Source organism: Megascapheus bottae, unplaced genomic scaffold (assembly GCF_031878675.1).
Source record: "Megascapheus bottae isolate mThoBot1 unplaced genomic scaffold, mThoBot2.hap1 H_1, whole genome shotgun sequence".
NCBI classification, from domain to species: Eukaryota; Metazoa; Chordata; class Mammalia; order Rodentia; family Geomyidae; genus Megascapheus; species Megascapheus bottae.
In genome coordinates this window covers 4,169,018-4,191,500 of record NW_028327858.1, presented here as the reverse complement: position 1 = coordinate 4,191,500, position 22,483 = coordinate 4,169,018, and the positions used below count along the sequence as shown (strand labels likewise).

Here is a 22,483-nt window from a genome sequence, read left to right as displayed (position 1 = left end):
AGTGAGAGTAGAACTTGGCAGGAAATGGCCACATGTGTATGCAGATTAGTTCATTGGCTTGAAGTCTTCTTTGGCCCATGAGCTGAGATAATGGTGCCAAGTGGAGAGGGATTTTCATGTAGAAGCATGGCAGAGTGGATTCCTGGGTGAGGGAAAAGTGAGGAAGCTATTAGAATGAAGTTAGTTAGCAGTAAAACTGGGGAATCCAAACACACAATGGCATGTGGTCCTTGCTTCGTTCTGGCTCTGTTCTTTTACATTTCTTTTTTTTTTTCTTTTACATTTCTTAAAAAAAAATATTTCTATTGGGGAGGGTGAGTACAGAATTATAGATATTAAAATGTATGTTAGATGATACTACCCCTCACCAATATTGACACTGTAAAGCAATAGTATATTCTCTATGCTGTTGAAGGCTTAATCAATAGAGAGATGTGCAATGGCTAGCTCTTTTACAATATTTCAAGCATTTTCATTAGCATAGATTAATTGCACAAAGGGGGTCAGAGTGGCATTTACCTCATACTTAAGATTATCAAAGGGTTCCACAAGAAGCCAGGTGTCAGAGGTTTGTGCCTGTAATGTCGACTACTCAGGAAGTTGGATCTGAGGAAAGGAAAGTTCATGACACTTATCTCTAGTTAACCACTGAAAAACCCAAAGTGGACCTGTGGTCCCCAAAAGCTCAAATAACAGTGTTAAGACACTAAGTTCAAACCACGAAACTGACACACAACAACATGAGTGTGCACACACACACACATACATACACAAATGTTCCATAAGAAAAATTCAGTAGAGAACAAAAGAACAAATTATAATTTTGGTATTCTTTAATTCAATGTTATTTACTTCTGTCTTCTTTGGGACCATCAGTAAACAAAATTTGGTTTCATTTCTACAAGTACTTTTAATTGCTGAAATAATCTAACATATCTGCCACCAATCCAGGTTAATTCAATACTTCCCTGTTTCACACATCCATTTAAGACAGGTGTCTTAATTAAGTAAACTAATAATTTTGCAAGTTGAAGTACAAAAGTGTAATTATCTAATTTTCTAATTGTTTAGCTATTTCAATTTGCATATTTGTTAGCTGCAGCATAAACAAATAGTTTGTATATGTGCATCCTACTGTTAAAATAATGAAGTCACATGTAGAAGCAGCATTGCCTAACATGTGCTAACAGACACTGCATTCAAAAGACTCTTGCATTAAACATGGCTGAGAAATGCTAGGTTCAAGAAAATTCAGAAGTTTTATTTCTACGGGGGGTCTAGAATCAGGATTGAGATAAAGTACACCTTAACTATTGGGTACACATTGCACTCTGCTTCAACAACTCTACGTGGAAGAGCTTGCCCATTCTGAATGAGGGTTGTATCAAATACAGATTTCAAGTTCTCGTAACAATAAGTAGATCTCCCATTTTTTCTCATCCTGCAATCAGCAGTTAGACAGGTACATAAGTGAAGGAGGCATATTTGTTGTTGTTGGCTTTCTTGTATCTATGTCTGTCTTTGCACATTTTCCTGTCTCTCTGTGTCTCTCTTCCTCTTCCTCCCACCGAATACACATGTTTCTCTTTACAGATGCTTCTAGTAAACTCGCAATCCTTTTTATGTCCCCCTTTCATTACAGGCATATTGACAGGCTTACTCCCCTTCAGAAACTATGCAGTAACCCTTACTGCTTGCACCCTGGCTGGCTGTACTGAGAGCTCAAGAGCATTGAACATCTCTACTCCACAAGAAGGTAAAGTAATTTCAAAGGTCTTGACTTCCACATTTCAGTCATGAATAATAAAATAGGAGAAGAGCTAAATGCTGCAAGGCCATTTGCTGGAAAACCCCAACCTAATTTGATGACAGAGTGCATTGCCAGGCCATAATTGCTCCATTTTTTGGGGGTGTGTGAAAATGAATCAAACTCCATACCCCTTAATGACATGCATCTTTAATAGCTGTAATGCAGATTAATGGGCTTTTTAATTGCTGTTACATTGTTCATGCAAGAGCCTTGTCATTAATATGAAGCATCTGAAAGATTAATGAAAGCTTCCTCATTTTACTATGGCTCAGAAGTAAATCTAGAGACAGTCTGACTAAAAAGAATTGATTGTATGGCACAGTATGAAATTGAGAATCAAACGGTTGATTTCCATGGTTTCTTTTAACTGCTAAACACCAGCACAGGCAACAATTATTTCAGTCTGATGGAACCTCCGAATGCCAGTTGAGGCATTATTAATCACTGCTCCGTTCCTTCTGACTTCAGTCTCACTTTTGTTGTACTTGGAACTTACAAACTGTTGGCATAAATTAATGTTTCAGAAAGCATCCGTTAAGAAGGCAGTGGAAAAGAGAAAATATTTTAGCACTCTGAAGTGAAAGCTTTGCTCAAGCATCCAAACACATCACTTCAAGAAGTAACAGCTCTCAAAACATTTGAAGCTTTGTTACTTTATATTTCCATCTCCCAGATGAGAGGAATTTTACATTTTCATACTGTCTGGCTGTGAAGTTATATAGGAAATTTAAAAGCTTGATCTTTAGAGAAAAGTAGGTAGCTAATTCTCTCTCTCTCCCCTCTCCCTCCCTCTCTCCCCCTCTCTCTTCCTCTCTTCCTCTCTCTCTCTCTCTCTCTCTCTCTCTCTCTCTCTCTCTCTCTCTCTCTCTCTCTCTCTCTCTCTCTCTCTCTCTCTCTCACACACACACACACACTCTTCCCTCTTCATCATTCATCTCTAAAGCCCTCTTTTTCCTCATGTAGAAAGCATGACTTACACAGAAGGTAGACCTTGAAAGGAGAGTACAGATCCATATGATAAAAGGATTATGTAAAAGCCTTCCTAGCACCCCTAATCAGAGTCCCCACAGCTGGGCAGCGCTGTCAATGACACTTCGTGATTTCCTCCATCTACTCAACTAAAAGTTACAGTTTCTCAGATCAGCACCTGTGACTCATGCCTGCAATCCTAGCTACTCAGGAGACTGAGAGCTCAGGATCCCAAGTTCAAAGCCAGAGACCCAGCAGACAAAGCTGAAAGACTCTCATCTCCAGTTAACAATGAAAAGGCTGGTAGTAAAGTAGTTGAGTGCCATCCTTAAACTAAAACAGCTAAGGGACAGCATTCAAGCCCTGAGATCAAGCCCCATTAGTAGTGCGCTTGTACGTGCGCGCGGGCACACACACACACACACACACACACACAAAACTCTCCAAGTCATTGTATCCATCTTCCCCCATCCCCTGCCTTACATATTGTTCCACCATCTTAACCATGAGGCACCTTTCTCCATGTCCCCATTATCCACTACAGCCCCTGTCTAGACTGTGCTTGGTTCCTTATCTGCCTGACTTATCTCTATGTTCCAGAGAGATTCCCTGATCATCCAGTTCTTTAGCTCAAGGCTACCACCTACCCTTGAGCCACACCCCCACTTCCCATTTTCTAGTGATTAATTGGAGATAAGCATCTCTCAGCTTTATAGGCTTTGTATTGCCTAGGCTGGCTTTGAACCTTGATCCTCAGATCTCAGTCTCGGAGGTAGCTAGGATTAGAGGTGTGAGCCACCACTTCCAGCTAATTATTTTTAATTTACTCAATGCTATTTGCTTTGGGGGGTCAGTTGTTTTTTTAACACATAGTTCCTATGACTGCAATTCATTGGCTATTTTATTGAACTATCGTGTAGGCATTACAGTGTAGTTCCAATATGTAATTCACTACATTGATTCTCCATTTTCAAGCTATTGTCATAGGTAGAAGTTTTTAAAGGCATCTATTATGACCCATTCATCAATACTGCCCATGTCAAACCATAAGCTCTTCGAGGGTAGGGGACTCTATCTGTTTAATTAGTTTTAGTAGGCATACCTTCCCATCACCATTGTGGGCTAATAATACTTTGGATGAAGTAACACACACACGTCAGTCAAGTGAAGCAGTGTGAGGACTCCCCATCCATCACCTATGCAGATTATCATAAATCCAGGACAGTTATTTAGCACTGTTCCTGAAGCAATTACTGACACGCTGCCACGAATGAGGAACATTTCCATGTGTGGGATTGCAGGTTTAGTCCATGATTTATTGGCTTCAGTCTGAAAAGTTTGAGTTAGAAAAGTAAACTAAAATTAGACACTATAAATCTTTTCTTAAAGAAAAACTATTTTTTTTTCTTTTTCACAGCTCCACAAGAAGTTCAACCACCCATAGCTAAATCCCTTCCTAATTCGTTGTTACTCTCTTGGGATCCACCCAAACAAGCAAATGGTATTATAACTCAGTACTCCCTGTACATGGATGGAAACCTCATTTATTCGGGAAGTGGGGAGAATTTCACAGTTACAGGTAAGATTGCTATGGCATCATGTAATTATAAGTGTGTTTAGTTGACTATAATGGATTCTTTTCCTGAACATATTGTTGTTGCTTGTTGATATTTCATTTTGTTTTGTGCTGGTCCTGGGGCTTGAACTCAGTCTAGGCACTGTCCTTGGCTTTGTTGTGTTTTTGTTTTTGTTGATGATGATATTGTTTTGCTTGTTTTTGGTTTTGCTTTGTTAGGTTGATCGTTGGGCTTGAACTCAAGGCCTGGCCTGGGTGCTGCCTCTGAGGTTCTTTTTCTTTTTCTTTTTTTGAAATTTTATTATGAAGGTGATGTTCAGGGTTACAGTTACCTATGTAAAAGTAGTATCAGTCCCCTTAACACTCAAACCGCAATTCTAGTTTTTAGGTGGTTAACTGGAAATATGAGAGTATCACAGATTTCCTGCCCCAGCTGGATTCAAACCAAGATCCTCAGACCTTAGACTCCGAGTAATTAGGATTATAAATGTGAGCCACAGCCCCCCGTGCCTGCCTCTATCCCTGGCTATTGTGAGCCACAACACTTCTTCCAGTTCTTTAGAGTGTTTTGTTGGAGCTAAGAGTCTCATGAACTTGCTTGTCCAAATTGTCTTCAAACTAGGGTCCTCTGATCTTAGCCTAAAGTAGCTAGGATTACAGGCCAACTCAGGCCTTTTCAAATCCTCACTAGAAAAGACAGTTTTCTTTCCCATTGGCCTAGTTCCATGAGTACTGTAGTCTATTATATTTGTCAATGTTCAACAAAGTGTAAAAATCCCTATATTACCTCTCTCCTTCTTTAGCAAGGAATGAAGTCCATCTCCTTTACTAAATCCCACCCACCACTGTGTGCCCAGGTGTAAATGGGACATGGATGTGCCAATACAGCAGCTCAGCAGAGATTGGTCTGTATCCCAAGAGTCACAGGTTTGAAGCTAGGACTCAGCCAATCACATTGTCTCTGCGAAGATGAATCCTGTGAACCAATGACATCCTTCAGCTGATTACATGGCTCACTACCTAAAATTCTTCACGCATTTTGGATAGTGTTCAGACTCAGAAAGTGTAAATTTACTGTGGTTTTACTACATAGCATACGTGGTGAATATGTAACATCCATTTTGTATTTAAGTGAAATGAAAGTTGTTGGAAAACTTTCTGAACACATCCATGAGTCCTCTGTGAGGTTTGTTGTCTGATCTGGGTCCTGTGTTTGTTCTTGTACAGTACTAATACTGGGACTATATTTTATGTTATGTTACATACTGTATTTGATTCTCAGATGAGATGCTACTAATCAAATATTGATTGATTTAAAAACTGAAGCCTAGAAATATTAAGTTCTTCGTGAAAGGTCAAGACAAGTTAGAGCCAGAAGTAGAATTAATTATTTATGTCACATTAATGTCAAGGACTGAGGTTATAACAGGGAGAGCAGCCAGACACTGGTCCTCCTAGCATGGCAAGCCCGGCTTCTTTGGGACACATGCTGATGCTTCTACAAGGTGTGGGATGCATTTTTCACTTCTCCTGTGGCCTCCACAATGGTCTGAAAAGAACCATAGCAGGACAAATGCTATTGCTTTTGTCTATTACTCATCCTGACTGGATGGTATTCTCTCATTCACTTGACAAGGTAGACCTTGTTATCCCATGTACAATGGGAGATCTGTGCTGTAGAAGAGTCCAGAGGACAACTCCTGTGTGTGACAGACTTAGACTTAAACCCAAATATTTTGGCTTCCTTGAAGAGAATGTGGTATGAAAACAGGCTCCTTACTTTTTCTTGGATTTAATTACTGAATCTGTAAATTGGGAATAACTAGGCTCTTGGATGTTTTGAAGAAATTAGATTCTAGGTGACATATCATATGTTGTTAAGAACTGGTTTAAAATGTGTAGTTATCCCCTGTAGGAGAATGGGGTGTATAGTACATAGATAAAGCAGATTACCTTCAACCTAAATGTACTGGTTTACCAGACTGAAGCAGCTCGTGCCATTATATTAAATAAATATAGACCATAGAAAGTATTTTATAAAAATAAGAAACATTAAATCACATCACTGAATGACTTTGTCAGTATATTAGTGAGTGTAAACAAACCACTTTTTGAGGGCCAACATCACTGTTCATAACTGACTATAACATATTTTAGTCTCAGAATAGTTTTTTTTTCCATAAGAACCCTTTACTGATTTCTCAGATATTACTCAATAATGATCCCATGAGTTTGCTGTGTGAGTTTATTCTCCTCTTATTTGTGTGTATATGTATGTATTTACATACGTATGCATGTATGATATGTATATATGTGTCTGTGTATACATGTATTGCCTTGAACAAGATCATTCGCTAGCTTGTTTGGTTCTTCACATTATTGTAAATATCCTAAAATCATGACCACATGCATATTCCTTTCTGCATCTCAGAAACCTCTCACAGAGTGGGTGATAAATCAGCGGTATTAGTGAAGTCCTCCAACTCCTGGTAATAAAGAAGATAGTGATTGGCACCAATGGCTCATGCCTGTAATCCTAGCAACTTCAGGAGGCTGAGATCTGAGGGTCATGGTTCAAGGTCAGCCCAGGCATGAAAGTCTATGAGACTCTTATCTACAATCGCCCACTAGAAAACCAGAAGTGGCACTGTGGCTCAAAAGGTAGAGGCCCAGAGTTCAAGCCCCATGATCAGGGGAAAAAAAAATGATGACTGATAGAGAGTAGCAGTAGAGCAGGGAACAAAAGTTACAGAAAAAGGAGAATGAAAATTAGTGATAAGGGATAAGAAACTTAGATCCCTTCTGTGCACAGAAATGAATGTTGTACAAGAGAGAAGTAGAGCTGCTAGCAGACGAGCAAGTGAGGGTTGTGAAGGTTTACAAAATGCACAGAATGGCCCTGAGGTAACATTGTATCAACTCAGAGGATAAAAAGCAGTGTGAGGAGGAAAGGAGACACAGCTTCACATCAATTTCCATTAATAATAAAAATTATTAGTATTATTGCTACCTTTTTGGAATCCACAATACTGTGTGGGTATCAGATTTACAGGAAAAGATTGTAGCGTACTGTACCATAGTGGACCAGTACAGCAAATAACCCTCATGTAAACAAAGAGGTGACTCTTTTGTGTGTGTGTGTGTGTGTGTGTGTGTGTGTGTGTGTGTGTGTATGTTTGTGTGCACACTCAGATGCAAGCATGAGTGTCAGTAATGGGGCTTTATCTGAGGGCCAGAGTACTGTCCCTAGCTTTTTACTTAAGACTAACTGACCCTCTACCACTTTCAGCACAGCGCTGTTTATTTATTCATTTATTTGGTGGTTATTTGGAAATGCATGTTTCGTGGACTTCTCTACCTGGCTGTCTTTGAATCTCAGTTCTCTGATCTTAGCCTCCTGAATAGCTAGGCTTACAGGCACCATGGGTGCCTGACAGAAGGTGCTATTTTTAAGGGAGTCGAAATTATTCACTTTATCTACCATGGTCAAAATTTCAATATTATTCAGGCTTTGTGTCATAATTTTAAAGAACACTATCTCCAGTATCACTCATTATGTTTCTTTTCTATGCTTTTTTTTTCACATGTACCTATCACTATTGTCACTAAATAGCTTAAGGTATGAAACGTGCTGGTACCTCAGTGTTGATCATATTGGAGGGGAACTAAACCCTGTAGGTGATTAGAACATGGTTATTCTAATCTATGGACAGCAACACTGAAGGCTAGAGAAGTGAAGAAATTCCTCTAGTCAGCAACTGGAGGAATCATTTCAAAGACAGGTCTGTGGTTTTTCCCACCTATGCCTGTAATCGTCTATAGTCTTCTTGAATTTTTAAATTTTATTTTTCCTCACCACAACACTGGAAGTAAAGCAGAAGCCTAATTACAAACCTCAGAACTCCAGAATTAGTCTGCTAGAGCAAACTTCCATAACAAATTATCACAGCCTAAGTGCCTTAGAAAACAAAAACATATTTCTTACTCTTCAGAGGCTGAAAATCCAGGATGAGATGTGAGCAAGTCTGGTTTCTCCTGAGGCCTTTCTCCTTGGCATACAGAATGCTACCTTCTCACCAGGGCCTCACATGGCCTTTTCTGTGTATGAATGTGTCCTTGGTATACAAACACCAGTCTTGTTAGATAAAGTCCTATCTTACTGCCTATTTAAAAGTCTTAACTCAGATATAATCACATTAGACTTTTTCATCTCAATACAAGAATTGAGGAGTGGGTGTCAGAGCAACACAATTTAGGCCATAGCAGTACCTGAAGCCAGTGCCTTGCCTACTGTTAGTGAAGTCTCCCTATCTCTTTCTGTAAAGATTCTCAAATTGCAGAAGAATTTAGTACAATGACTTCAAGATCGCTTATGATTTTATACCTGTGATAGACATTAAATTGAGGAGACATATCTTCAGATGCATCTGAATTAAGTCAGTCAGAGTCTACTTCAAATGTGTCTGAATAAAGTCGTCTAAGTAGTAAACGGGAGGGAAATTACTCTAGTCATTGGAGGACCTGTGGTACTTCTGGATATCCACAGTGCTGCTGGTACTCAGGATATTTGTGACCTCATAGCCTATCCTCACAGCTGAGTGGTTTTGGGGTTGAGCCTACACTGGCTGATAATATCAGAAATGGTGGTAGTTTAGATGCTAAGTTTCCATATGCATGAATGGAGTATCTCATAGAAAATGCATTCCACTCAGAAAGATGATTCATCATATTTTTAAAGTATAAAAGAAAGGAATGCTTATTGAAGATAATTCAAGCTATGCAAATATATAATGCCCTGTAATTACACCACACAGAGAGAATTTCTTAATATTGAACATAATTCTCTAATACTTCTTCATCATAACAAAATCAGGCTACAAGCAAGGTATAATTTTGTATCCCCACATATTCCCTTATTATAACTATATCACCATACATTATTAAATATCTCCCTAAAATATTTTAGAATATTCAAATAACTTGCTTCATCTAATGAACCTACAATAATGCATACAACCATGGAACACATCTTTTTTAAATTTCACAACTATTATACATAATCTTTGTGTGCTAGACATTAAAAAAAGGAACAGATGTAGTGAACTTTTACAGAATATTTGATAGATGTACCATCAAGTTTGTCCCAGAAAGTTATCAGCAATGAACACTTTTCATTCTTTTAAATCTTTGATACTCTTCAAAGTAAGGAATATCCATTCTTGCAGGGCGTGATGTCTCACACCTGTAACCCTAGCTGCAGAAGGCTGCAATCTGAGGATCAAGGTTCACAGCCAGTCTTGGCACTAAAGTCCTTGAGAGACTCTTACCTCCAATTAACCATTAGAAAAATGGGAAATGGGGCTGAGGTTCAAGGGGTAAGGCAGTAGCCTTGAGCTGAAGAGCTCAGGGATAACACCCCAGCCCAGAGTTCAAGCCCCATTACCCACAAAAAAAAAAAAATACCAGGAGCAGTGACTCATGCCTGTAATTCTAGCTAATCAGGAGGCTGAAATCTGAGGATCAAGGTTCAAAGCCAGGTCGGGCACAAAAGGACCTGAGACTCTTATCTCCAATTAACCTCTAGAAAAGGGGAAGTGGGATTGTGGCTCAAGGGATAGGGTGGTAGCCTTGAGCAGAAGATCTCAAGGGACAGTGCCCAGGCCAAGTTCAAGCCCCATGACCCACTCAAAAAAATCTATTTAAAAAATGTAATTATAGGTAATCAAGAGTGATTTTCCTCATGATAATTACTTATTTATATTTTTCCTCTTGATGAGCAAAAAGATCATGAATAGGGATTAGGTATATTTTTGAAATTTCATTGAAAACCATATCTCATACACTTTTTCATGGTTAGAATGACTCACAGTAGCTAAAATCACTAGCTTTATGCATTATCAAAACTTCCTAGGGCCAGGAGTTTGGCCTAGTGGTAGAGTGCTTGCCTAGCATGCATGAAGACCTGGGTTCGATTCCTTGGTACCACATATATAGAAAAAGCCAGAAGTAGTGCTGTGGCTCAAGTGGTAGAGCTCTAGTCTTGAGAAAGTCCAAGGACAGTGCTCAGGACCTGAGTTCAAGCCCAGAACTGGCAAATAAAGCAATAAAGTCCTAAAAAAAACTTGTTCTAATGATCTAAGTATTGAAAGCAGAACATTTTTATATTACTCCTTCATTTATTTGTGATTTCCTTTTATGCCCTCCTATAGAGCCAACATCCTCCCATCTTGGTTAGCAAAATGGATCTTGCTAGCATGGAGGATCCAAGTAAGAGTAAATGCATGTCAGTCCAGAAGCCACTCAGTATCCAGGTGCTTTGAGTCTTCTTTTTTATTTCTGTCTTTTAAATACATAGCGTTAGAAGTTAAAGGCATTGGTGCACCTTGAGTTAGTACAAATATATTTAAAAATGCATACAGTTCAAATTTTTGCCTTGCATAGGCCATAAGCTAGTTCTACGCTGGGTCAGTTCTGACACTGAAAAATGAATCCAGTTAGAGGACCTCCGGAAGGCTGTTGATGTTTGCTATAATAAATAGCACACACTTTAAGTCAAACTTTTTCATTCTGTATTCAAAGGTAATGGATTTTTCGTAACCATAGTAACCTTGGTGTATTTCTGGATAAATACATGAGGTAGATACATTCTAGTTTTATTTTTGAATATAAACTACCACATTATGTATTACTAATAATATGAAAAATAGGATGTAGGTTAGGATAATGACAGCTTAAACTAGTATGCATTTTTCTTCTGCAAAAAAATAAATATTTATCAAAAGTAGAGGTTCAATTAATTTTTCCCCCCAGTTTTGTGGTATTGTGGTGGTACCATTTATCTTTTCTTGCAAGATCTCCATTAATCTCTTATTTCGGTCCTGTAACAGATTTCAAAGAATTTTGAGGTAAAAACAATTGTGCTTTAAAAGCTTATGATTAAAAACATTATGGAAAGATTGAAGAACTTATATTGATATCACTAGCAGAGCCACAGTGAGCTGCTTAGAATGCCTAGGTGTAGTGTGTTCACAAGTAGGCAGAAAAAGGAAGCCCTTTGTGAGAGTATTCAGCATCCCTGGATTGTTTCTAAGTTCAGGTTAGATAGCATCCTGATTGATGATGACCGTCTAAATGGTAGCCAACCAGATCATTCTCATTTTAAAGGAGCACCCTACCAGAAACTGGCAATCTTCAAGAAGTTTCTAAAGGCTTCCAAAAAAAATCCCACCAAGATTTCAGAAACAAGATCAGCAATGGTAGTGAAAATTTGGAAACCTATATATCAAAATACAGAAAGAAGGTTTCTGTGATATCTGGTGAGAAAAATAGTTCTATTTTTGTCTGGTGCCAATGGCTCCTACTCAGGAAACTGAGATCTGAGGGTCCTGGTTCGAAGCTAGCTTAGCACAAAGTCCAGAAAGATACTTACCTCTAATTAATCACCAAATATCTGAAAGTGGAGTTGTGGATGTGTTAATAGAGTTCTAGCTTTGAACAAAAATGCTGGAACCTTGCCCAGGACCTGAGTTAAAACCCCAGTCTTCTCACAAAACAATTAAACAATTCTCTCTACTCTTTACAACCTGAATTGTTTGAGTCTGACCCATCCTGACTGATTACAGTTGTTCTCAACTGACACCAAAGAGAGCAAGTGAATATCCACTTGAATGTATCATGTAATAAGCATCGCAGTCTTACAAATGGATAGATGTGGCATATTGCCAGAAGTGTAGTTAACATCTTCTCACTGTCAGTTCACCAGAATGGAGGCTTTTATCAATAAGACTGAGAGAGTAAGTCATGGATAGCAACAGTATAGGAAGTGTGGTAGTATGTGTATGCATGAGAAGAGAAAAAGAAAAAGAAAAGTGGGAAGAAAGAAGGATAGGGAGAAAGAGCAAGAGGAAAGGCACATGATATTCTCATAAATTCAGACAGCCAATAAGTATTTATATTTTTAACCCACATTCAGGTTTAAATATAAACTCTTACTGATTAGAGTTATTGCTTCTAACCAGAAATTCTTGTATTTGGGGTGGGAGGAGTCATATTTGTCAAGGTCAAAAAGAACCACATATCAACAGCAACATAGAAATGGTCGTCTTAAACCTTCTAAGCACTTAAGACTTCACAGTGAGAAATTTATTGAAGAAGCTATATTGCTTTTGACACAAACCACGTAAGGGTTCAGTACTTCTAACCACACATTAGAAGGAAACCTTATCAGCACTCAGCAAATTAGAGTGGATGGGTATTCATTTGTGCTAAATTGTTTATAATAAGTCCTTTTGTAGCAAAAATAAAACTTGACTTTCACCTAGATAGTTTGAATTTGCAGTGTTCAATCCTACCATGTGTGATGGTATTCCTGTTACATAATATGTGCAAAAGGAACGCCTTATGGATTAAAGCTTGTGCTTTACGTTTTTTACAAGGCAGAGCAGACCATGTGATCTGTACAGGTAAGCCCATTATCTCATCTGTGAGTCACCGAGGTGCCCTTTGGATGTCACAGTGTTGTGGCAGTAAATTATACAAGGTCTAAGAGATCTTGAGGACACACGGAGGAAACAGTAAAGTATGGAAAGCAAACAGAGCTTTCAGAGGCTCAGTTACAAAGCAACTAGCACTAAAACCAGTGACTCCATAGTAGATGCTCAAAAGCTTAGCAAAACACCTTAGGTCAATGTGTGATGACTGCTTTTCTGTCAGGAATTATATTCATTTAGTAACAAAGGACCAGTGGCATTGAAATAACCTGTACATTAAGATGCTTCTACAATGCACTGATACATGAGGAAGTCGATAAAATATATTTACATTTATATTTTAAGATCTGTGCCCAAATACATCTACCATCTATTAACCTCATTGCGAATCTTTGTTATTTCTTTTAGTAACTTTGGTAGTCATACACAGGGGCTTCAATTTAGCACCAAATTGAGGATTATTGTTATTTGTTTTAAGTTATTAATCAAAGGGCCTTTGATATCACCCCAAATTAAGAACTTTGATGGTCCCAATAGGTAGGAAAAGACCCTGTGGCGGAAAGAATTTCAGACAGAAGAGTGTGAATGACATTCAGTTTCAGAAGTACTGGAGTTCAGTGCATAAGAGGTGAAATGGAAGTGTCCTTCCACTGAGACCTTTGACAAATAGAGGCTGCCTGTTATTTTTAATTTATATTTTGAAAACTCTTAAATTGAATTATAACTTTCTACCGAAAGTGAATATATCTTAAGGGTATAGCTTGATGAATATTTATGACTACACACATCTATGGAACCACTATCCAAATCAAGCAGTGACATTACCAGCATCCAAAAGGCCCTCAATTTTATACCTTCAAGTTCTGGCTCTTTGCAGCATAGATGAGTGGGTTGTTTTATTCCCGTATTTAGGATGTGCAAAGTCAAATAATATGTGTTTTTCCCCCCTGTTGTGTTCTTTTGAATGAAGTGGGAAGTAGAGGGAATAATGGCAGGACACGGTCCCTTAACTTTTTCACTCAAAGCTCAGCGACTTGAGCCATACCTCTACTTCCTACATGTTGGTAGTTAATTGAAGATAATTGTCTCACAGATTTTCCTGCCTGGGTTTGGCTTCAAAGCATGACTCTCATGTCTCAGCTTCCAGAATAGTTAGGAATACAAGCATGAGGCACTGACACCAGCTTTTCTTAAGAAATATTTTTATTACCATGAAGCAGTTTTACAAAGGAGTTGCAATCGCTGAGGCAGTTTATAAACACAGTGCATCTTGATCATTGTCACCCCATTTCACATTTTCCACTACTCTCCTCAGCCCACCGCTTCCCTTTCACATCTTAATTTTAGGTTATGTACTGAATGTTTTGCGGTTGAACAAAGCAATGTGCATGTACAATGCATCTTGAGCTGTGCCACCACTTCAATATCTTCACTCTCATTTGACACACTCTTTCCCTGATGTTTCACAATTCTGTGGCATATATAATAAATTCTTACTTGAATTCTCCCCCCTGATTAATACTTGTAGTCTCACCATGATATTGAGTCACCTTAAATAGTATCAAACATAGTGTTCTTCATGTCACTAACAGGATCTACTGCCATCAATAGTAAATGTGTATGATATTCCTTAGTTTCTACATCTTTTTTGATTTATAAGCTCCTCTATAACAGTTCTCTGCCTATGTTATTTGAATTTATTCTTTCACACTATCAATTTACTCTAAGTAGGGTTACTTTTTATTCAAGATAAGAATGTAAAGGGATTTAGTATAGTTATGAGATCATTACTGATTTTTATAATGGTTTGGCAGTTAGGATATTGGACCAAACTACTATCTCATGAACGTTTAGTGAATTAAGTTGAAATGAATGAAAAAGAAAAAAACACTGAGAATCAGTAAATTAATATTTTAGAGTAAATAACAAATACCAATGCATAATTCAGGTATAATTAATATGCTAAACAGGGTAAATAACTTTAATGAGGTAGGCTGTTCCTGTGGTTTCCTAGAAATTTTCATTTAATCACCCAATATGTGGTGGAAAAAAAAAGAATTTTGAAAATCTTTCTGTGTTATTTCTCTAGAGCTCCTGCTCTGCTGTTCTACCAGTGGGAACCTATGATCTTGTGGATCAGGGGACTGACTGAGATGTTCCAGCGGAAGGTGTTAGCAGCCTTGGCTGCTCTGGTGGCTATGTAGAGAGAGCCTATTGCATGTCTCCCCTACTTTCTGGCAATTCCTTTGCAAATTTTGGAGTTTATTAGCGTGTAGACTAGTCACCTACAGCTCTTCCTTCTCTTTCACATGTGTTCTTTCCGTGTATATGTCCACATTTTCCCTTTCCATGAGAATACGTCAGAGCAGATTAGAATACACTGTAATGATACACATTTACCCAATATTATAGGCTAACAAGATAGACTAAATACTATTCTAAGCACTGAGGCTCTAAAAAAAAGACCAAAACATTTGAAAGCTCTTTCCTTATGGAAGTTTTATTTCAGTAGAAAGTGGTTTGAAGAGAAACCAAATTCTGCATGTTCTATTATTTTACTGTAATTTAGAAATCAATGAAGTTAATAAACTATGCTTCATCTCTACCCTGCATCATTCCAGACTATGACTTCCCTATGTTCATTTATAATACTCCTTTTTAAAAAAAATTATTTCATTGACAGTGTGATGGGTATGTATAGAGGGGTCACAGTTACATTCTGTCTCGCTTTGATGTTACTTAGGAGATTTAAAAGCTTGGTCTTTAGGGAAAGTAGCTAATTCATATTCTCTCTCTCTCTCTCTCTCTCTCTCTCTCTCTCTCTCTCTCTCTCTCTCTCTCTCTCTCTCTCTCTCTCTCCCTCTCTCTCTCTCCTACCCTTCGTCCTCTCTTCTGACTTTCTTGCTTCTTGACCATGCTAGTTAAATATTACACATCCTCAACCCTTACACACATGTACTAGATTCTTTTTTTTTGTGGGTCATGGGACTTGAACGCGGCCTGGGCATTATCCCTAAGCTCAAGGCTACCACCCTACCCAAGCTCCACTTTCCATTTTCTAGAGGTTAATTGGAGATAAGAATCTCATATCCTTTTGTGCCCAAGCTGGCTTTGAACCTTGATCCTCAGATCTCAGCCTCCTGAGTAGCTAGGATTACAGGTATGAGCCACTGTGCCTGTACTAGAACCACTGTACTAGATTCTTATTATAGAGAAACAATAGACATTTATTTCTTATTCATTTAACAGTCTGAGCACATGGAGAGTGGTCACTTCTAGCCTTCATGGATATAGTCTTTCAAGGATACAATTATATGTTCTAGCATTTGAGAGGGAGAAGCAATGAGGAGATTGAATAACCTCCCTTTTGAATAATCCTTGGTGCTGTGATAGTTTTAGACAACCTCTGAGATAACCAGGAACCACTGAAGGATTTGGAATAATGAATTGGCCTCAGCTCGTCAATGTTGTAAGAAACAAATAATGGAGACCTAACATTATTTACAGATAGTCAAGGGTGTACCTGTAGAACTGTCATCGCCATTCAGCAGGTAAAAGGACAAACGGGTTAGAACTTCAGATGCAAGCAGCTAATTGCACATCACAATACAGATGGCAGAAGGATGAGGAGAAGAGAGAAGAGCATTATGCTTATTTGTTAACAGCTCTATTGTATTATATGTCTGTGCATTAGTCAGTGTAAAATAAAATCTGCTTATTTTAAATCCTTTTAAATAGTGTTTAAATATTTCCAGATGACACAATCTGCTAAAGTATTTACCCTTGGTGCAGAATTCCATTAACCTTGTTGTAGATACTAATCCTAAAACTGTATATTTTTAGGGGCCTCAATTACAGAGTGAAGCCTAGTGACATCATTATAAAAATCACATCTGGATAAGCTTTTGAGTCTTTGTCTTTCTATCCGATTTGGGAAATTCAGCAAGCCATCGGAGAATACTATTATTAACAAACCCTGAATCCCCGATTACTAGTATGCCCTTTAACAATACAGGCACAGAAGGATTAAAACCACTAAAGCTGGAAATGATATAGAGAAATGCCCAGTACACAGATAGCAGAGCTCTTAGGGGAATTTGGTTGTGTGGGATATTAAAAAAAAAAAGCAACAGACATTAAATTTAAAATACCTTTCCCTCTTGTCTGTCTTCAATATTTTTCATGCTTTTAAAGATATAAAATGAATCTTTATTTGCCCGAAGAATAAAACTCTCTTGATATATTTTTTATAAATTCTCTTTAAAATACTAGCACTAAATTTTCAGGCAAAAAAAATGTATGCCCAGAAAGCTTAGGCTAATTTTTCTATTAGTCAAATCAATGATGAAACTGGAAAGAAAGCTATTTGATATTTGTTTTGGTGGATGCCAGCCCTGGGGCTTGAGCTCAGGGCCTGAGCACATTCTCTGGAGCTTTCTTTGTTCAAGGCATGTGTGTGTGTGTGTGTGTGTGTGTGTGTGTGTGTGTGACTAATTGGAAATCAGAGTCTATGGACTTGTCCTCTTGATCGCCCTTCAAATTGTGCTCTTCAGAGCTCAGCCTCTGAGTAGTCAGGATTACAAATATGAACTACCAGCGCCAAGCAAGAAAATATTTTTTAATTCATTCAACTACTTCATACTTCTCATGAACTACAAATGCCTTTTATAATGTGTTTGATCTTGTGTGTGTGTGTGTGTGTGTGTGTGTGTGTTCTGATCTTGGACTTGAACTCCGGGCTGAGGAGCTGTACCTGCACTTCCTCTTTCATTTCAAACCTAATGCTCTATCACTTGCATCACAGTGCCATTTCCAGCTTTTTATTTCTTTAATATTTATTTATGCATTTATTTAGGTACTTAATTAGAGAATTGAATTTCATGGATCTTTCCTTTGCAAGCTACCTTTGAACCGACCGTGAACCTCGGATCTCAGCCTCCTTAGTGTTTAGTACTGCAGTCCTGAGCCACCATTATCCTGCTTACTTATTTGATTTTATCCATGAAAAATGTCTGAATGTGGTATCCAATCATCATTTTAACAAAATAAATTAATCTTTAGTCCTGAATTTATTATTTATTTCATTTTTTATGCCTGAGATGCTGTCTTTCTTTCTTTCTTTCTTTCTTTTTTTTTGCCAGTCCTGGGCTTGAGCTCAGGGCTTGAGCACTGTCCTTGGACTTTCTCAAGGCTAGAGCTCTACCACTTGAGCCTCAGCACCACTTCCGGCTTTTTTCTATGTATGTGGTACCGAGGAATCGAACTCGGGTCTTCATGCATGCTAGGCAAGCACTTTAACCACTAAGCCAAACTTCCAGCCTTTCTTTCTTTCTTTCTTTCTTTCTTTCTTTCTTTCTTTCTTTCTTTCTTTCTTTCTTTCTTTCTTTCTTTCTTTCTTTCTTTCTTTCTTCCTTTTTTTTGTGGGTTATGGGGCTTGTGCCTGGAGGCTGTCCCTGAGCTCTTCAGCTCAAGGCTACCTCCCTACTCTTGAGCCAAATACTGTTTCCCATTTTCTAGAGGTTAATTGGAGATAAGAGTCTCAGGTCCTTTTGTGCCCAGGCTGGCATTGAACCTTGATCCTCAGCTCTCAGCCTACCGAGTAGCTAGGATTACAGGCATAAGCCACCGCCCCCGGTTTCCATCTGTCTTTTTTTGAAACATATGATCTTTCTTCATTGTCAGGATAATATGATCATCAAAGTTGTAAATTTATACTGCCCCAGTGACTCCAAAGTAAAATACTAGGGAAATTCTCTGACTGATCCGTTTTGGATCCTATACAAAACTTTAGTACCAAAGAGGCACTGTCAGGTTATTCAAAGAAAAGAAGAAATAAAGACACAGCCCTTGAGGATATAAAAGTAACCTATCTTAGGCTACCAAATGTTGACTCTTACAGTTTTAAACTTGGCTCACATATTCAGTTAGCAAGAATTAGAAGTATTGCACTGCCAATAAAGTTTGGCTTTACTTGTCCGTATATTTTTTTCAATATTGTTGATGAGTAGTTGCCTTAGACATTATCCAATCCTACCATGTTCCCTTTGAGAATTTTCTTGAATGCTTACCTATTCTTGAATTTGTTTTATTAATTTTCTCTCACTTTTTGACATTCGCAAATCTTATCAGTAAATGCTATCCACTTAGATCCCTTCTGTGCCTTATTTTCTTTCATTTTAATTTTATTTTATCACTCACAGGGCTTGAACTTGTGGCCTGGGCACTGTCCCTGAGCTCATTTGCTCAAGGATAGTGCTCTAATACTTTGAGCCATCGTACTACTTCCATTTTTCTGGTAGTTAATTGGAGATACGAGTCTCATGGACTTTCCTTCCTAGGCTGGCTTTGAACCATGAACATCAACCTCAGCTTCCTGAAGAGCCAGGGTTACAGGCATGAACCACCAGTGCCCAGCCCCTTCTATACTGTAACAATGAAGTACAATCCAAGCTATCAGCCTTGTAGCTAACATCTGCATAGCTTAAGTGCTCTATTTCTATTTATTTCCATGTATCAACATACATATTTATAAAATCACCTACATTCTTTTCTGGAGACAGTGCTAGACTCAGTAAATCCTGAGTTGTTAATTGTTTAGCTTTTGTTTTACTAGTTCAATCTATGGTGGTCTAACACTAATAAAAGTAACAAAAATAGTAATAAATAGCATTCTAACCATTTTTCAGACCTTTGCAATTTGTGTGTTTGAGGTTATTTAAAAATTATTCATTTTTCTGGGCTAGAAATTTGGCCTAGTGATAAAAGTGCTTGCCTAGCATGCACAAAAACCCGGGTTTGATTACTCAGTACCACATACATAGCAAAAAGTTGTAAGTGATGCTGTGGCTCAAGTGGTAGAGTTCTAGCCTTGAGAAAGTCCAAGGTCAGTGCTCAGACCCTGAGTTCAGTCCCCATGACTGGAAAAAATATTCATTTTTCTATCCTTATGTACATATAAAATATGAATGAAATATGGAATTTAAAAGCTAATGAACATTAAAAAGACTAATTGAAATAAGTTAAGGCTAATATCTAATATTATATAGTGTTAGGTGGATTTCCAGAGAAAGAGCAGATCTTTAATCAGAAGGGAATATTTTCAAATGAAACTTTAAAGAACTTGTGCAGAAAGATATATTCTCATCTCTGCTAACCTTTGTATATTTTGTATTTTTAGTCGTATACATCTTGACTACTTCCAGAGATATCTATAAGAATTTGATAATAGGTAAGCTAGTGAAAATAACTAGATAATTAAAAATGAAAGAGTAGAGAGATATATTTTTAATTGCAATGTTAATACATGGAGAAGTTGTAGTTATTTAATTCAAGAATGTCTTCCCTCATTTTCTCAGTATTTTGAGGTATAATTTAAATATATATATTAAGATAAAATTTAATTTATACACTATACATAGATATTAATATTCATAGCTACACCCAAACATAGCAATGATAGAAATATTCTACAACAAAGTTATTTGATATTGGTGTATTATTTTTGAAAATTTCCATCTAATATTTTCAGATTGTGGTTAACTATGAATATCTGCCACTATACAAAGTGACACTGGATAGTGAGGGCCAACCAAAATTTAAAATAGTGAATTATGAATATTAAAAAACTGTGTGATCATTGTAATGAAAAATAAACATAACCCACCACTTCCTTTACTAGAGACAGTCACTGATTATCTATGTCAGCTTTACATGTAATATCTTTTTATTTGTTTCTGTTAATGCACAGTGATACAGGAATGACTGGAACGAAAGACATTGTTTCACAAACTTTTACTCTTTCTAATAAGACATATATATTAATGTGTACTTGGTTATTTTCTATACAATGTTGCATTTCACTTTCAATGATATGTCCTCAGATTTAAGCAAATCATTGAAATATTTGAATTACTTCTAAAACTATTCTGTTATAACACAACAACTTCAACTTTGTTATATTTTATGTAGATTCATTTTTAATTCCTTAAAATTCCCATATGTTTTCATTCATTACTCAAATTGACACATCATTACACACTATAGTAAAAACGTTTAGCTCATATTCCAGTATTTTTGGCATTTTTTAGGGCAAAGACTTTCACTTAACATTCTTGAGGCTGCTGTCCCTGAGCTCTTCAACTCAAGGCTATCGCCCTACCCCTGGGCCTGGGCACTGTCCCTGAGCTCTTCAGCTCAAGGCTACTGACCTACTCTTGAGCCATAGCCGCACTTCCTGTTTTCTAGACGTTAATTGGAGCTAAGAGTCTCAGGTCCTTTTGTGCCCAGGTCGGCTTTGAACCTTGATCTTCAGCCTCCCGTGTAGTTAGAATAACAGGCATGAGCCACCGTGCCCGACTGAGACTGTTCCTTTGAGGAACATATAGACATGCATATAGACATGCATATAGACATGGAACTTAAGTTGTACTTCATTTTTTATCTTTTAAATTACTTTATGTTTTTGATTTTTTTGTTTTTATTTTATTTACTGTTTTTGCCTCTACTGGAACTTAAAGTCAGGACTTGGGTTCTATCCCCGAGTTTTTCACTCAAGGCTATTATTCCACCACTAAGCCACATCGTTTCCAGTTTTTCTTTGCTGATTAATTGGAGATATGTCTCATGGACATTCCTGCAGGACTGGCTTCAAACTGTGACCTTCATATTCCAGTCCTCTGAGTAGCATGAGCCACCAGGGCCCAGCTATTTATGTCTATTTTCTATGGAGATATTTTTCATTAAACTTCTAGTCCAATCTAGAAATATTTTGTATTGCACAGTCCCCAGTATAGAGAAATACATAAATTTATTTTTGCTATCATGTCTAGGAATATTTTTGATGTTTTCTTGGCTAATTTATACTTTCAAAATATTTTCCTGTATAGAAGTTCTAATGAATCTTTAATTTATCCAAATTATCAAGATTTTTAAACCCATGTGTAAGTGGGGAAATGATGTAACCTTGATTTGCCTACCTACATAAACCAGTTAAAACCACAGCCAGGACTAGAATTTGGGGGCGTTGATAACATTCTGACTGAAATCAGAAATCTCAACTAAATGTTTCATATAAAAGAGAAATGGAAGAAATTCCACTGCATTATGAACAGTATTCAGTAAGTGTCAAAATATTAATACAGCATCAATATCTTCATCACACTTACAATGTGTTCCGAAAGACAACATGTCAAATAAAATGTCTCATTCAAATGTTAACTCTTTTATTTAGAACTTCAAGCCAGCATACTTATTTTAAATTTGAAATACCTAATATCCTGCATTTCATAGCTTGTGGAGATTAATATAGATGATGAAAGTTTTCAGACTGTATTAATTGGAAAGGGGTTGTCGCTTCAAAATCAGTAAGGAAACGTGGTGAAATAAAAGGGGGACTTTGCGCTTCTCTTGCTCTCTGACTTTGTTTTTCCTCCAAACATGGAAATTCTAACACCAAGGTATCATAGAGATGTGGTATGTTCTGAGGCTCCACCCCTGGGTTTGATGATGGCTGGCTGCCTTCTCTCCTGGTCCTCACATGGTCTTTCCCCTATGAATTCATCTCTGAGGTCTTTTATTCCACTTGGAAGCTAAAGGGAAGTAGAATGGTGTTAGGGAGTCATACAATATCTTTTGAACTTG

At 37.6% G+C, this 22,483-nt stretch overlaps 1 protein-coding gene across 1 annotated transcript in view; it reads left to right on the top strand.

The window, feature by feature from the left end:
- The window catches only part of LOC150039010 (usherin-like), a gene marked incomplete at its 5' end in the record, with an annotated part of 572,498 nt that overhangs the window by 231,117 nt on the left and 318,898 nt on the right, over positions 1–22,483 (top strand). The window contains 2 exons of the mRNA XM_090328110.1: positions 1,643–1,756; positions 4,197–4,358. Of these exons, the coding sequence (XP_090184236.1) occupies positions 1,643–1,756; positions 4,197–4,358 (276 nt within the window). The remainder of the gene's footprint in view (positions 1–1,642; positions 1,757–4,196; positions 4,359–22,483) is intronic.